Source organism: Podarcis bocagei, assembly GCF_964188305.1.
Source record: "Podarcis bocagei genome assembly, chromosome: 2".
Lineage (NCBI taxonomy): Eukaryota > Metazoa > Chordata > Lepidosauria > Squamata > Lacertidae > Podarcis > Podarcis bocagei.
The window spans coordinates 7241564-7258555 of record NC_138126.1 but is presented as its reverse complement, the minus strand read 5'-3'; the positions used below and the strand labels follow the sequence as shown (position 1 = coordinate 7258555).

Here is a 16992-nt window from a genome sequence, read left to right as displayed (position 1 = left end):
ACAACAACAAGACTTCTGGCTTTCAAACAATGTAATCCAAGACAGACTAAAGTGGTTTGTCTTTAGTTAAACTGCATGTAACTGCCTAGTAAAATATTCCTGAGTCTGTTTTGATTGCAGCTGTAGGGACTGCCTTCTACCAGGTAAGAGTCCTTGGTCTATATCACCTGTGACAGTCTACTCTCACTGGCAGAAACTGTTTGGGGTCTCCTACAGTTGTAATCTTTTACATCGCCTTCCACCCAGTTCTTTTTAAGTGGAAGTGCTGTGGACGCAGCCTGGCACCTTCTGCATGGAAAAACTTGTGCTTTGCCACTGATGGTCCCTCCAAATGGGTGCATTCTGCAACATGTCACTGATACAGTATTAGTGCTTCTCTAATGATGTTGTGTGGGATTAAACCACAGAGCCTAAGGGCTTGTCGATCAGAAGGTCAGCAGTTCGAATCTCCGTGACGTGGTGAGCTCCCGTTGCTCGGTCCCTGCTCCTGCCAACCTAGCAGTTCGAAAGCACATCAGAGTGCAAGTAGATAAATAAGTACTGCTCCGGCGAGAAGGTAAACAGTGTTTCTGTGCGCTGCTCTGGTTCGCCAGAAGTGGCTTAGTCATGCTGACCACATGACCCGGAAGCTGTATGCCAGCTCCCTCGGCCAGTAAAGCGAGATGAGCACCACGACTCCAGAGTTGGCCACGACTGGACCTAATGGTCAGGGGTCCCTTTACCTTTAATGATGTTGCATTATTGCCATCATACCTGAAGGTATGACAGTAAGAGCTGTTTGACAGTGGAATTTGCTGCCAAGGAGTGTGGTGGAGTCTCCTTCTTTGGAGGTCTTTAAGCAGAGGCTTGACAACCATATGTCAGGAGTGCTCTGATGGTGTTTCCTGCTTGGCAGGGGGTTGCACTCGATGGCCCTTGTGGTCTATTCCAACTCTATGATTCTATGATTCTATGAAGGAGCGTCTCCACCCTCACCGTTCTGCCTGGACACTGAGGTCCAGCTCCAAGGGCCTTCTGGCGGTTCCCTCATTGCAAGAAGTGATGTTACAGGGAACCAGGCAGAGGGCCTTCTCGGTAGTGGCACCTGCCCTGTGGAATGCCCTCCCATCAGATATCAAGAAAGTAAACAACTATCTGACTTTTAGAAGACATCTGAAGGCAGCCCTGTTTAGGGAAATTTTTAATGTTTGATGTATTTATCGTGTTTTTAATATTCTATTGGGAGCTGCCCAGAGCAGCTGGGGAAACCCAGCCAGATGGGCAGGGTATAAATAAATAAATTATCATCATCATCATCATTATTATTATCTCTTTTTTACAATAATATTTATTATTTTCCATACACAAACATAACAGAAGAAAGAACCAACAATAATAAAGAAAAAAGAATGAAACGGAAAAAGGAAAAAGAAAAAAGAAATATAACATAAAATACATCAAATCACCACATAAACAAAAACTTAATTAATTAATCAAAATCCATCTTTATAAACATATTACTTGACTTCCTCAAATCTCTTCCATCTGTGTTTCTTATAAATTATATATAGCAGTTTCCAATATCGTTATTTCATAAAAGCATATCAAAGTCATTGTCCTATTTCCTAACTTTTCTTATCATACATTTTCTTATTTATTTATTTAATCCCAATTTAATCCTAGGCCTAACTGATTCTTTCAAGTGATTACATATCTTTAATATTTATTATTATTATCTCGATGGGCACCCTTGCACTATATAGCACATCAAATGTGAGATTAAATAATAACACAACACACACACGCACGATTTGCGGCAAGGACGTTACAGGGTTTCAGCAGGAAGTGACAGGACATGCAGCGACTGGAATGGAAACAGTATGTGTACCCCCAAAACGTTACCAGTCACAAGAAGTATTGAAGGGCATTACGTACCAATGTAAAGCTATAGGGCTTCTGACTCTAATGGATCATGAGCATCATTCTAAGATAAATCTCAAGAGGTTTCCAATCGCCTGGAAATACCCTTCAAGTTGCAGAATAAAGAATAGTTTCATTAAATAGAGGGTGATACTATGATGCCGTGTATTCTTCCTTGCAGAAGACGGGAAACAAATTTACTCGACAATCTGGCATTCCTTTTTGCCATTCATGAGATCAACCAGGATCCCAGGATCTTGCCCAACATCACCCTGGGTTACAACATATTTGAGAACTATTACAATGCAAGAATCACATACGATGCCATGGCAGACCTATTATCTACTGGGAATGCAAATATTCCAAACTACAGGTGTGGAAGGCAGAATGACCTGCTGGCTGTCCTTGAAGGGGCCGACTCTGAGCTATCTGTCCATATTTCAAACATGTTGGGCATCTACAAAATTCCACAGGTGTGAATTGTGTTACATTTTGCTTTAAAAGGCCCTTGGCTGTAAAGGAGATAAAACTTCTGCTCGCCTCTCTAGCGCTTTCTCTCTCTCTCTCTCTCTCTCTCTCTCTCTCTCTCTCTCTCTCTCTCTGTGTGTGTGTTATAGTATTTTAGCAGTTTATAGGTTGTGTTGAATTTCCCTCCCCTCACAGTATTGAGGTACAGGAGTTGCTAAGTCTTCTTTATCAACTCAAATATGCACCAGTGTGGACTAATGAGAGTAAATCCAAAATGATAATATGTGGACAAGGGAGAAAACAGCCACACTTTGTCTGATGTGATGATCTTGGCTTCTTATCCTTGCAGTGTAATAACAATAACAATAACAATAATAATATTTATACCCTGCCCATCTGGCTGGGTTTCCCCAGCCACTCTAGGCGGCTTCCAACAGAACACTAAAATACAATAACCTATTAAACATTAAAAGCTTCCCTAAACAGGGCTGCCTTCAGATGTCTTCTAAAAGTTTGGTAGTTATTTTTCTCTTTGACATCTGGTGGGAGGGCATTCCACAGGGCGGGCGCCACTACCGAGAAGGCCCCCTTCCTGGTTCCCTGTAACTTGGCTTCTAGTAGCGAGGAAACCGCCAGAAGGCCCTCGGCGCTGGACCTCAGTGTCCAGGCAGAACGATGGAGGTGGAGACGCTCCTTCAGGTATACTTCAGGCATATGAATATTAAGTATTCGTTCACCCTAATCACATGCACTCTTCAGTTTATTAGTGAGTTTAGCTCAACAGGTTTCTGAGCTTTGCCCTGAAAACAAAGCAAAACATTCATCTCTTACGTTCCTTACCAGGTTAGTTACAGTTTTGTCTCCCATGACCGCAATGATAAAACTCAGTTCCCTTTTTTCTACCGGATGCTCCCAAAAGATGAATACCAATACACAGGGATTGTCAAGTTGCTCCTGCATTTCAGATGGACGTGGGTCAGTCTCTTTGCCCCAGAAAATGACAACGGAGAAAAGTTCCTGAGTGCCTTGACACCTATACTTGCCTCAAATGATATTTGTGTTGCCGTCTCACAGAGATTCCCAGAACTGATTGTGCCTGACTTGTCAATGACCCTTGATTCAGCTCTCCCATGGAAAGAAGTCAACGTATTTGTTTATTATGCAGAAATCCGCTCTTTCTACAATGGGATATACCTCATAAATATAATACTCAAACTGTTTATACAGCCTATTGACGGGAAGGTTTGGATCACAACAGCTTTGTGGGACCTCACCTCAACATTGTCTGACAGCAAGTTTCTCTTCCAGCACAGCCATTGGTTTTTTTCCTTCTTAATCCAGACAAAGTATATTCCAAAACATGACAATTTCAAGCCGAGTCACGTCACTCCTTACTTGAAGAAGGCGTTCCATTGCTTCTTTAAGAAGCATGTGTTGTCTGTGAAAGAACGGGAAAGATGTGAACAGAAATTGCCCCTGGATATGCTCGCGCCAGCTCTCTCCCAAGACAACTACAATGCTTACAGGAGTATCCATGCCCTGGCGCATGCCTTAAATGCTGCATACTCATCCAGATTCAAGTGGGTGATGTTGGTTGAAGGAAGCAAGCTGGGACTTCAGAAGCTGCAAGCATGGCAGGTATGCCCTTTTATCTCCACTGAAAACGATAAAATAGCTCCAATATGCACTTTGTTTTTTAAAAAAAGATATTTATTGAGATTTTCAAAATATTACCGCCTGTGATTTTTAAGTGGGTCCCCGCTTCGCCGTAGCGGAGAAGACCCGTTTTCCGCGGAGCTAGTCCCTCCAATTCAGAGGTAGTCCGCCATTGCCGGTGGCGCCACCCCGGAAGTCCTAGGACTCTTGCACTTTGGAGGAAACTCAGATTGAGAGCATTCCCCACAGATGGTGGTCCAGTCTCACCTTGAAGACCTCGGGAGAATCTGGCAACTCTCCCAGACTCCCGGACTGTTTACCGGTTGATCTACTCTGGCTGCAATCCCAGACAGTCCAGGCAGACCTTGATAGGCGACATTTCCCAGCGTGGAAAATGCACACCCCCTTCTCCCCCTTCGCAGGGGAAAGAAGAATAGTCAGAAAGTCCTTTACATCTTGTTTATTTCTGACATTACAGCTCTACAATAAACACATCCGTTTAGTTCAGTCTCCTTCAAGCAAGTGGCAAAGACTTCCTTTACATACGCAACAGGAAGGTCTCATATTACACACAGAACACAGCTTTGAGTAGCCTGTGAACTTCCGGGAAGATTCTTTCCCACAGCTAGTCACATCATGTGATGTTTTCACCAAGCTGCCAGTCTGCAGCTGCGTTGTATCCATATCGTAACAGGGAGAGCCAGCAGTTGTAATATACAGTTACTGGCTCACACTTGTGTCCATGACAGGGCTAACCTGGGCCCTCAGCCCGTTAGCAGAGTGAGTGTGGCTTTTCAGGCTCTCAGCAGACTCTGCTTCCCCCTTTCTCAGTCTCTTTTGTCTTTGTGCTTCCTGGATCCAGAAGGAGCCATGTGGACATGGCTACCTGTAAATGGATGGAATCTCTCTAAAATGAGATTTTATAGCCCACATCTTTGCTAACCCAAGTATTGCATGATCCGTTTGTAAGGAATAATAATGAATAATAAATTTATTATTTATACCCCACCCATCTGGCAGGAAACAACGTGCTTTCCTTTTAGTTGTTTGGAACCTTTCTCATCTTCATTTTACTGCCAGTAGTCATTTCTTGTAGCTTCAAGAAACCCTAGGAGTAAAATATCCACCTAATTGCAAAGCTAAGTCTCTGTGATTTATTCTGTTCTAGGTTTTTGTGTGGGGATTTGTTTAAAGGTGGGTGGGGGCAGATGTAAATCTAACCATGTTTTAATATGCTTGCAGCTATCACCATGTGCTAACTCTGCTATGAGAGAGTAATAATCTTTCAGACCTCTCTCTTAAGCTCCTCCTAATGTTCACCTCCTAATGTTCAACCAAACCTCCCTCTGTGTAACTATAGTCCTGCCCTTTGGGTATGCCCTATCAATTACCTCATCATTGTGGAGAATGGTACCTATGTCACATCACCACCATGCTCACTCATAGGCAAAGGCTCTTTACACCTTTCCTCTGTTCATAATATAAGGGAAGCTGGGTGTTTGTCAGGCTTCAGGGAATTGACTTCCTCCCCACTTTGGCAGTAGATAAGCAGAACAAAGGAAGGGGAGTCTTCTTACCAGTTAGAAGCTGTAATGATCACAGCAAGAGAACAAAGAATCCATTTCCTAGGAATGAAGGTGCTCCCAATTAAGGTTTCTACCCACTTCCTCCCTAGTCACCCATGTCACTACCACATCTTGTAACCTGATCCCTCAACCACTGTGCTTTCTGTGCTGCCACCTTATCAGCTCTTCTTGTCCTTGGGCTGAGTGGATGAACGCTTTCTAGAGAAAGTGATCCTGTTAACTCTCTCTCGCCCAGTGCTTCTCCCCCTTGTTGTTGTTTAGTCGTTTAGTCGTGTCCGACTCTTCGTGACCCCATGGACCAGAGCACGCCAGGCACTCCTGTCTTCCACTGCCTCCCGCAGTTTGGTCAGGCTCATGTTTGTAGCTTCGAGAACACTGTCCAACCAGCTTCTCCTTCTAGCTATTCCCCATCCAGTACTTCCCAGCTTCTGCCTTCTGAACTATGCCCTCTGCAAACCACTGTTTCAAATCTATACTGTCCTCCTGCTCCTGGGAACATTTGGAATCCTGATCAGGAGCGGGGGGGGGGAGGCTCCCACCATTCCCCCTCAGTGCAGCCCTCAGCACGGTCCCTGACAGTGTCCCCTCTTGGCACCCAATGAAGTGTTGGCAAGTTTAAGCATTAATGTTCTGCATAAGAGAGGCCTGGCCTGTACAAACAGGAAGAGTCTTGTGTAAACTTTTGTGGGGATATTTACAGAGATATTTAATGGGCATCATAGGAAGTATTAGTAAACACCCATAGGTGCCATTGATTTGAATGTCAGCCTTTCCCAAAATGCCAATGCAGAATGTAGGGATTCAAAAATGGACCGTGGGTTGTTGTTTTAATAGATGCCTATAAGCAAAACTAAAGATGGAGTACAATTCCAGAAGGATAGGACACTCACTTCTCTCTGTCATTCTAGTTTCACCATTTTTTGAGAAGCTTTGGATCTTACAATACTTCCCTGGATGGAGTGTATTTGGATGGAGACGGGGAACTGTCAGCCAATTTCGATATTTTGAACTGGGTTGTGTGGCCCAATACTTCAGTAGCTTCACAGAGAATTGGGAGTCTAGAGCGACAGGCATTCCCAGACAAAAGTTTCAGTGTTGATGAAGATGCGGCCATGTGGTTGAGGGGGCTTAACCGGGTGAGGAAAGCCATAGAATTTAGAAATATAGATTACAGTGGTACCTCGGGTTACTTAATTTGTTCCGGAGGTCCGTTCTTAACCTGAAACTTTTCTTAACCTGAAGCACCACTTTAGCTAATGGCGCCTCCTGTTGCCGCCGCGATCCTGGAGCCCGATTTCTGTTCTTATCCTGAAGCAAAGTTCTTAACCTGAAGCACTATTTCTGGGTTAGCGGAGTGTGTAACCTGAAGCTTATGTAACCTGAAGCGTATGTAACCTGAGGTACCACTGTACTGTATAAAATATGTTTGGGAAGGTTTCTTTGCCCCTTAACTACATGTACTACATGCCATCAGAACACTGTCTCTTATTTGCAATGACACCTTGTGACACCATCACTCTACAGAAGTAAAGATCAGGGGTCGTCTCATCCTTAGACACATTATAGGTACCTTGATGGCAACATTATGCTACTGACACCCTCCACCAATGTTCTACAAAATACTGGGTTTTATGCCCTGTTGCAGGGTGGATTTGATTTAAATCAAATTGATCTAAATCATGATTTAAATCACTATTTAAATCACTAGTCAGTAACACTTGATTTAAATCTTTTTTTTTTTTTTTTACAGAAAAACTCATTCTTGCTGGTATAATCTTAATATTTACAACCAGATGAAGGTTTCATTTTTGGAATAATAAATTTTCAGAGTAGTTTATACAGTTATATAAAAATTACTGATTTGGTTATACTATTAGAAATACATAGACAGTTATGAAATTATTGTGAAGTTTAATAAGTTAACTGTTTGTATTTGGACAACATTCTGCTGTAATTTATTGGAAGGGGGAAAAATAATCATTTCCTTAATAACAATTTATTTAACTAAAACAATAACATTATAGCATATGTATCTATGTTTGTTAACTGATGTGGTTAAACAATTAAAGAAACAATTTAGACAGTTTTAGCTAAAAGGTGCAAGGAGATAGAATAATAATATATTAAGGATGGAATAACAAATAAAGTGAATAACGCAACAATAACAAAAATAATAGTAAAAATAAAAAAAATCCTTCCAGTAGCACCTTAAAGACCAACTAAGTTAGTTCTTGGTATGAGCTTTCGTGTGCATGCACACTTCTTCAGATGCACACGAAAGCTCATACCAAGAACTAACTTAGTTGGTCTTTAAGGTGCTACTGGAAGGAATTTTTTTATTTTGACTATGGCAGACCAACACGGCTACCTATCTGTAACTAAAAATAATAGTAGGCAAAGAAGATCACACATGGGTGGAGGGAAGTACTGGGCTGTGGGGGAGGGAGGTGAAGGGATTAATTGAAATTGTTAAAGATTGGTATAGGATTTAAGAGATTTAATTTTTTATAAAGATTCTATAAGGAAAGCAGGAAGAAATAGCAAGTAAAGGTATCAGAGAGGAGATCAGTGTAAATGAAAACACGAGACTTACGGTTTTGTTGCATATGCTTTTATTTTGGAGTTGCCTGTTTATTTTGGAGTTGTTTGTTGTAAAGAATGCATATTATGTGAATAAAATAATACAGGATTAAGGAAGCGGGACCCAAAAACAAACCATAGGGCTAAATGTTACCTATCAACGATTCTGGGGATGGTGCTAAATAGACACGGTTAAAAGAAGGGACAAGTCACCGCCATTTGCTCATGAAAGCAGGCCTGGAAGCAGAGGGGTTTGGTTTCCAAGTCTCTGACTCAGTTTTGTAGCTTTCCAGCACACCCCAAACATTTCCCCCTCGATGTTCCTTCTCTTTATGGTCAGCCGCTGCCCCCTTCAAGGTGCAGCAGAAGCTGCCCTCCTGGGTACGTCAAAGTGATTCAAGAAGGGAAGCCGGTTTGCTGCTATGCATGTGCTCTGTGTCCTGAAGGGACCATCTCCGCTCAAGAAGGTAAAGAGGGGATTATTTACAGATTGTTCTCTTTTGAAAGAAAACTACATGAAAATGACGTATAGATGGTATGTAACACCAGTACAGATAGCAAAAATGTATAAAACTGGATCAAATATATGTTGGAAATGTGAAGAAAAGGAAGGGACCTTTGACCATATGTGGTGGGAATGCAGAGAAATTAAAATTTTTAAAAAAATTGGGAAATGATATATAATGAGTTGAAGAAAATGTTTTAAATGGCATTTGTAAAAAACAACAACAACAACCAGAAGCATTTTTGTTAGGGATTGTAGGACAAGAACTTTTTACAAATTACTTAAAAAGACAACAAAATGAACTGGACTCATTGGCAGGTTTTGAATAAACATTCACAAATTTAGTGAGGGTCAACAAATTAGATAGATAATACAAGGATGCATACAATTTTACAATATGCAGAGAACAACATGAGTTGAGAAATCAGAGAGGAGCTGAGGGAAGTCTTGGGGGGAGGAGGAAGGGTTTGTTGGGGAGGTGGGAGGGGGGGAAAGGGGGAAAATAATGTTTTGATAATTTGTTATGTTGAAATTGTGTGTGTGTGTGTGTGTATATATATATACACACAAATATATATATGGAAGGTAAGGGGGGATTGCAGAGGAAAACGTATGTAAGAAGCTGCCTTCCAGTATATCAGATCATTGGCCCATCTTGCTGCGTACTGACTGACAACTGCTCTCCAAGCCACGTGTGGAGATGCTGAGGACTGAATTGGGGCCTTTCTTCATGCAGAGTGGATACCAGGCCACTGAACTATGGCCCTCACTCCCCAAATAAGCAGAACCAGCATGTGCTAACTGTCAGTGTTGTCTAAAAACAGACTTGAAATGATCCTTGTGTAGTTTTTATTATTTTATTATTTAATTTCTATACTGCCCTATACCCGAAGGTCTCAGGGCAGTTCACACAAAAGACCACACACATCAAAGTAACAACCCAACAACCCCCCCTCCAGCCCCCAAAAGAGGCAGCATTCAAAAAAGGGTATGATAATGATGATGATGATGATGATGATGATGATGATAATAATAATAATAATAATAATAATAATAATAATAATAATAATAATATTTACCAAGAGGGCCTTCTCGGTAGTGGCGCCCGCCCTGTGGAACGCCCTCCCATCAGATGTCAAAGCGATAAACATCTACCTGACATTCAGAAGACATCTGAAGGCAGCCCTGTTCAGCGAAGTTTTTAATATGTGACATTTTAGTGTATCTTTCATCTTTGTTGCAAGCTGCCCAGAGTGGCTGGGGAAACCCAGCCAGATGGGCGGGGTACAAATAATATATTAATAATAATAATAATAATAATAATAATAATAATAATAATAATAATAATAATAATAATATTTATTTATACCCCGCCCTCCCCGGCCAGAGCCAGGCTCAGGGCGGCTAACAACAGTAAAATTACAGTAAAAACATAATAGGGGAAAAAACCAATTTAAAATACAGGTTAAAATGCAATTTAAAATGCAGCCTCATCAAAACCATAAGGGGGGAGGGAACATAAGGTTCAGACGGAGTCCAAACCAAAGGCCAGGCAGAACAGCTCTGTCTCACAGGCCTTGCGGAAAGATGTCAAGTCCCGCAGGGCCCTGGTCTCTTGTGACAGAGCGTTCCACCAAGTTGGGGCCAGTACTGAAAAGGCCCTGGCTCTAGTTGAGACCAATCTAACCACCTTGCGACTTGGGACCTCCAAAATGTTGTCATTTGTGGACCTTCAGGTCCTCCGTGGGGCATACCAGGAGAGGCGGTCCCGTAGGTACGTGGGTATGTAGATCGGGTCAGGCAAAGGCCTGGTTAAAGAGGAATGTTTTTGCCTGGCCCCTAAAGGTGTATCATGAAGGCGCCAGGCGAATCTCCCTGAGGAGAGCATTCCACAGATGGGGAGCCACTGCAGAGAAGGCCCGTTCTCGTGTTGCCACCCTCCGCACCTCTTGAGGAGGCACACGAAGAAGGGGCTCAGATGATGATAGGGTAGGTTCATATGGAAAGAGGCAGTCCTTGAGGTATTGTGGTCCTGAGCTGTTTAAGGCTTTATAGGTCAAAACTAGCACTTTGAATTAAGCCTGGGAAATAATTGGTAGCCAGTGCTCCCTCCCCAAATAGAAGAACCAGCACGTGCTGTTAAGTGTTGTCTAAAAATAGACTTGAAATGATCCTTGTATAATTTTTCACCTAGCAACAAGCTTTGTCCCAGAAAAAGGTCTTCCCCAGCAACAGTTTCCTTAGCAACAGACATCTTTATTAGACATGCTCTGAAAGAGAGAGCGATTGATAACTGATGTGACATAAAGTATGTGTTTGGGAGATTGAAGTCACTTGCTCTTTTCAGATGCAAACCACTGCACTGAATGTTCAGAAGATCAGTATCCAAACAAGGATCAAGATCAATGTGTGCCCAAGATTATCACCTTCCTATCCTTCAACAAATATTTGGGGATTCTCTTGGCTTCTGTTGCAATATACTTGACCTTTACCACAGGATTTATTTTAGGAATCTTCATTAAGTACAAAGAAACTCCTATTGTCAAAGCCAACAACCGGGACCTCTCCTACATTCTCCTCATCTCCCTCCTGCTTTCCTTTTTGTCCTCCTTCCTCTTCATCGGCCGGCCAAGAAGAGCAACCTGCCTTCTCCGACAAACAGCCTTCAGCATCATCTTCTCTGTTGCTGTCTCTTCTGTGTTGGCCAAAACCATCACTGTGGTGCTGGCCTTCCTGGCCACAAAGCCAGGGAACAAGGTGAGGAGATGGCTGGGGAAAAGTCTGGCCAACGCTGTTGTCATTTCCTGTTCCAGTGTCCAAGTTCTCATCTGCACGACCTGGCTAAGTACCTCTCCCCCATTCCCAGAGTCTGACATGCACTCCCAGCCCCGAGAGATTATCCTGCAATGCAATGAAGGGTCTGTGGCCATGTTTTATGGTGCCCTTGGCTACATGGGCTTCCTGGCTGCTATCTGCTTCGTGGTGGCTTTCTTAGCCAGGAAGCTGCCTGGGGCCTTCAATGAGGCCAAGCTGATCACCTTCAGCATGCTGGTCTTCTGCAGTGTTTGGGTGTCCTTTGTTCCCACCTACCTGAGCACCAAGGGAAAATACATGGTAGCCGTGCAGGTCTTCTCTATGTTGGCCTCCAGTGCTGGGCTTCTGGGCTGCATCTTCCTTCCCAAGTGCTACATCATTATATTGAGACCTGATCTGAACATGAAGGAGCATCTGACCACAAAAATGAAATAAGGCATCTGATTTTGTATTTTTTTTCTATAAATGAACTGTCATTGAATCTTTGTTTCAAGAAAGATAAACAGATAAAGATGCCAAAATGATATTCACATTGAGAACCAGCATGGATAGTCAGACATACTGCTTCTGTAGAACATAGTTATCATGACTAGCAGTGACTATTTGCTTAATTTCCTTCTGAAGCCATACTGTCTGTCTGTCTGTCTGTCTGTCTATCTATCTATCTATCTATCTATCTATCTATCTATCTATCTATCTATCTGTTGTATAGCAAAAAGAAGAGAGATTATCTGGTGATATTCAATTAAGCTTTACTCAGAGTTTACTCATTGAAATTAACAGATGTAACTTAGTCACACTCATTAATTTCAATGAGTTGCACATTAGCTTAAAACACCTGAAATTTCAGATATACCAAATAAACCGTATCCTGTTTCTTTTTATCTTAAACAATAATTTAACCAGAAGTAGCTATCCTCTTAAATTTTCATGATTAATATCCAGCCCAGTAGCAAAACCCCCCAACCCACTTGCCTTGTGAGTAAAGGCAATGGGCAACGGGAGTGAAGCCAAACCATTGGAGAGTTACAGCGCCTGCTGTGGCTGCAGAGACCAATACAGGAGAGACGTGTTTTGTTGCAGCTGGGGCAGATGCAGGCATCAGGTTGCGCTGATGCCCAGGTCACAAGAGAACACAGAAACCTTGTAAGATGCAGGATGCTGCTGGAGTTGGCCAAATGCAGGAGACAAAAAGCCCAACACCCCTCGTGACAACCAAATGAAAGTGATTATTGGGACATGAACAACTCTGCTTGCAAACATATATAAAAATTACAAAACAGAAGTTGTCCAAGGTTGTGGCCAGTGAAACGCCTACTGAAGAAAATTAAACCATACTGAGGACCTATCTATGCTATAAACCTACAGCACTATTTAACCATCCAGTTTTCTGGCTGGCTGGCTAGAATCCAGAAAACTGCAGCATTCTGTTGACCATCAGTCAAATTACCTATATGAATTGTGAATAATCATTCCACCCACATATTTGTGAGGCCTTCACGGGTGAGTCTCATCGGATGCCGTGATCCTCTCTTCATGGTCTGGATTACTTGCACCTACCAGGACCTTTTAGTAGTTGCATGAGCTTGTCCTTCAGTTGCTTCTGCTGAGGGAGGTTTGCGACAAGCCACAGGGCCTTTTCAGTTGTGGCTCCCCACTTGTAGAATGCTCCCATTGAAGATCAAGGGAAGTAATAGTGCCACTGTATTCTGCTCTGGTCAGACCTCACCTAGAGTACTGTGTCCAGTTCTGGGCACCACAGTTCAAGAAGGACACTGACAAACTGGAACGTGTCCAGAGGAGGGCAACCAAAATGGTCAAAGGCCTGGAAACAATGCCTTATGAGGAACGGCTAAGGGAGCTGGGCATGTTTAGCCTGGAGAAGAGGAGGTTAAGGGGTGATATGATAGCCATGTTCAAATATATAAAAGGATGCCACATAGAGGAGGGAGAAAGGTTGTTTTCTGCTGCTCCAGAGAAGCGGACACGGAGCAATGGATCCAAACTACAAGAAAGAAGATTCCACCTAAACATTAGGAAGAACTTCCTGACAGTAAGAGCTGTTCGACAGTGGAATTTGCTGCCAAGGAGTGTGGTGGAGTCTCCTACTTTGGAGGTCTTTAAGCAGAGGCTTGACAACCATATGTCAGGAGTGCTCTGATGGTGTTTCCTGCTTGGCAGGGGGTTGCACTCGATGGCCCTTGTGGTCTATTCCAACTCTATGATTCTATGATTCTAAGTCCACCTGGCACCATTTTACTGCCTGGCAAGACTTTTCTGTATTTGATGGATTAGGATGATTTGTCTACTTACGGTATTTTTGTTGCTCTTTCACTGGGCTTCACGTTACTTTTTTATTGTGATGCTTTTCAGATCTTATGCTTTCAAATTCTGTAAGTCACTTGGATATATATTTTTAATGTGTCAGGTGATCAGTACATTGAGTGGATAATAAAAAATCCCCCCCATCAATTGTTCATTCCCCCCCCCCCTTCCCAACACATCTTAGCTTTGGCCTTCCATATTTGCTCTTCAACAGGGGCACCACTGACACCCCAAGCTTGACTAAGATATTAATTCCAGAGTCAGGGAAGCAGCAAAAAGGAAGTGGCAGGTGTTGGGATATTCCGTTCCACCTTAAGGGGCAGGCATGAGACTGTTGTGTGTCACATGTCTGTTTACACTCCAGCACAGCTTGCTGGGAACTTCTGTTTGTGTATAGCTATTGCTTATGCCGGCTTGCTTTGGACACGAAGGGGAGCAGACATGTTTTTCCTTTTGTCCTGATGCTGAATAAACTGCTTGTAAAATGCTCACACATACTCTCCCGGCACTTCTGTTGCGTAGCATTATCTCTGCTGATTAGAGCGTGCCCTAGCTTTTGAAGTTCGGGTTGCTGATTCATGCGGCACCAAGGACTGGAGTTCATCCGGTATACTGGCCGGTGGGATGGAGCCAGCTGGGGACCTGCCAATTGCCCCCGCTTCCTTGGTTGTATGCCAACAGCAGGGCCCTCCCTATTGTTACGGTTACTAAGAAGTGAAGTCCAGTGCCCTCCTTGGCAAGCGCACCAGGGAGTCATACACACAAGTAGAGGTAACTACCGTATTTTTTGCACCACAACACTCACTTTTTTCCTCCTAAAAAGTAAGGGGAAAGGTCTGTGCGTGTTTTGGAGGGAATGCCTACGGGTGGCATGCCTGCGGATTTTCCTCCTCTAAAAACTACGTGCGTGTTATGGTCGGGTGCGTGTTATAGAGCGAAAAATACGGTACTATTTCTTTATTTTCATACACCCACACCTGCACACATCAGGCAGTGGAACCCATAGATCCACATACAGAGCAAAAAGACATGAACTTGCCTTGTGAGTAGGGGCAGGGACAGCTCTGTTTGTTCCTCTGGGCTTCTTTTCTCAACAACCTTCACCCTCTCCTGGGCCAGTTTCTACAGTCTGTTGCAAAGTAAAAGGTAAAGGTACCCCTGCCCGTACGGGCCAGTCTTGCCAGACTCTAGGGTTGTGTGCCCATCTCACTCAAGAGGCCGGGGGCCAGCGCTGTCCGAAGACACTTCCGGGTCACGTGGCCAGCGTGACATTGCTGCTCTGGCGAACCAGAGCCGCACACGGAAACGCCGTTTACCTTCCCGCTTGTAAGCAGTCCCTATTTATCTACTTGCACCCGGGGGTGCTTTCGAACTGCTAGGTTGGCAGGCGCTGGGACCGAACGACGGGAGCGCACCCCGCCGCAGGGATTCGAACCGCCGACCTTTCGATCGGCAAGCCCTAGGTGCTGAGGCTTTTACCCACAGCGCCACCTGCGTCCCTGCCTGTTGCAAAGTATAGCTGTCCAAATCAGGCTAACCTCATTTATTAGAAGCTCAAAGGTAAACTGCAGTCACATCCATAGTGAAGATTTAAAGCACAGAACTTTCCCCAAAGAATCCTGGGAAGTTTAGTTTGTTATGGGTACCGGGAATTGTAGCTCTGGGAGGGGACAACGACAGTAGCCAAGATTCTTGGGGGGAGAACATGGCTGTTGAAGTGGAATAAATGTGCTTTAAATGTCTCTTTATTTCATTAACATTTAAAAAGAACCCCTCAATGTGGTTTACAAAAATAATAAAACCACGATAATACCATTTTAAAACAAGTTAAAAGCAACAGTTCAAACCCTTCAAGAATAATTGAGATCATGTATAGTGTATATGTGTGGCTCCCAATTGCTGGTCTGCGTAACCAACCCAAAATCGTGTCTGTCCGTCCCCAACCCAAGATCAGGTGCCTGGTTGGAAGATGTACACCCCAGTTTTGCATGGGGAAATGTTGGAGGGTATGGTGGCACCATTCACATAACGAAAACTACCACAAAAATACCAACATTTTAAAAAGCAGGAGGTCCGTGGCTTGGCTTTTGAAAAACGGGGGCCACAGCACTTCTCTAATTGGGAACCACCACTGTATAGGTAAAGGTGAAGGGACCCCTGACCATTAGGTCCAGTCGTGGCTGACTCTGGGGTTGCGGCGCTCATCTCGCTTTACTGGCTAAGGGAGCTTCCGGGTCATGTGGCCAGCATGACTAAGCTGCTTCTGGCGAACCAGAGCAGCGCACGGAAACGTCGTTTGCCTTCCTGCCAGAGCGATACCTATTTATCTACTTGCACTTCGTGCTTTCAAACTGCTAGGTAGGCAGGAGCAGGGGCCGAACAACGGGAGCTCACCCCATCACGGGGATTCGAACCACCAACCTTCTGATCGGCAATTCCTAGGCTCAGTGGTTTAACCCACAGCGCCACCTGCATTGAAATCAGTTAGCTGTTGATAACTTTCATGTTAGTGTCCCAGATGTGGCTCACCTTATGTAGAGATTTTTTTAAAAAAATGATATATGCAACCTTGATCTAGCAATCTATACTCTGCTAAGGAGAAGGCAGTACAGACTGAAGATTTCTTCTCTGGTGCCAAGCATAAACCCACCACATCCTTAACACATCCCCCTCACTGCTGCGGCTGTGAGCCAATATATCGTGTATATATTGAGCCAATATATATATCTTGAGCCAATATATCGTGTTGATGCGACCTTGGGCTCAGACCAAAACCTTCCCCCACCCCCAGAAGTGGTTTTAGAGTTTGCCTTCCATGTTGCAAGCCCTATTGCCCCAATCTCTTTTCAAGCTTGGGTCCCTAGATGCTGTTCTGCAACTCCCACCATCCCCAGCTATCTTGGTCAGAGATGATGGGAGTTGTCATCAAAGGCTGAAGAGCATGGCTTACTGACGCGAGAGGTTTCAGTAACTTATTTCCATATTCCGTTTCCACAGTGAGGATCTTTAGGCATACAGACAGATACAAAGGATTTCTCCAGTGAACGAGATGAGCCCTCGATTTATAAATACATATATATATATGATGGAAGGCAGCACCAAAATTTGCTACGTGGCCCTGGATTTTAAGTATTGGCCTCACTGTTACCTTCTAAGTAA

At 43.6% G+C, this 16992-nt stretch overlaps 1 protein-coding gene across 1 annotated transcript; it reads left to right on the top strand.

The window, feature by feature from the left end:
* The first annotated feature begins 504 nt into the window (after positions 1–504).
* On the top strand, positions 505–13182 carry LOC308580444 (vomeronasal type-2 receptor 26-like). Its single transcript, XM_081182096.1, has 6 exons — positions 505–759; positions 958–2372; positions 3211–4005; positions 6518–6745; positions 8530–8656; positions 11042–13182. The coding sequence occupies exons 2-6, from the start codon at positions 2055–2057 to the stop codon at positions 11941–11943; spliced, it is 2370 nt and encodes a 789-aa protein (XP_081038222.1). The 5' UTR covers positions 505–759; positions 958–2054; the 3' UTR covers positions 11944–13182.
* Positions 13183–16992: the final 3810 nt, after the last annotated feature.

Bases quoted from the DNA above. Each gene is read 5' to 3' on its own strand.
- LOC308580444 (XM_081182096.1), top strand. From the start codon at position 2,055: ATGATGCCGTGTATTCTTCCTTGCAGAAGACGGGAAACAAATTTACTC. The intron at 6,746-8,529 runs GTGAGGAAAGCC...CTTTATGGTCAG, and splicing joins GGTTGAGGGGGCTTAACCGG to CCGCTGCCCCCTTCAAGGTG. The intron at 8,657-11,041 runs GTAAAGAGGGGA...TGCTCTTTTCAG, and splicing joins GACCATCTCCGCTCAAGAAG to ATGCAAACCACTGCACTGAA.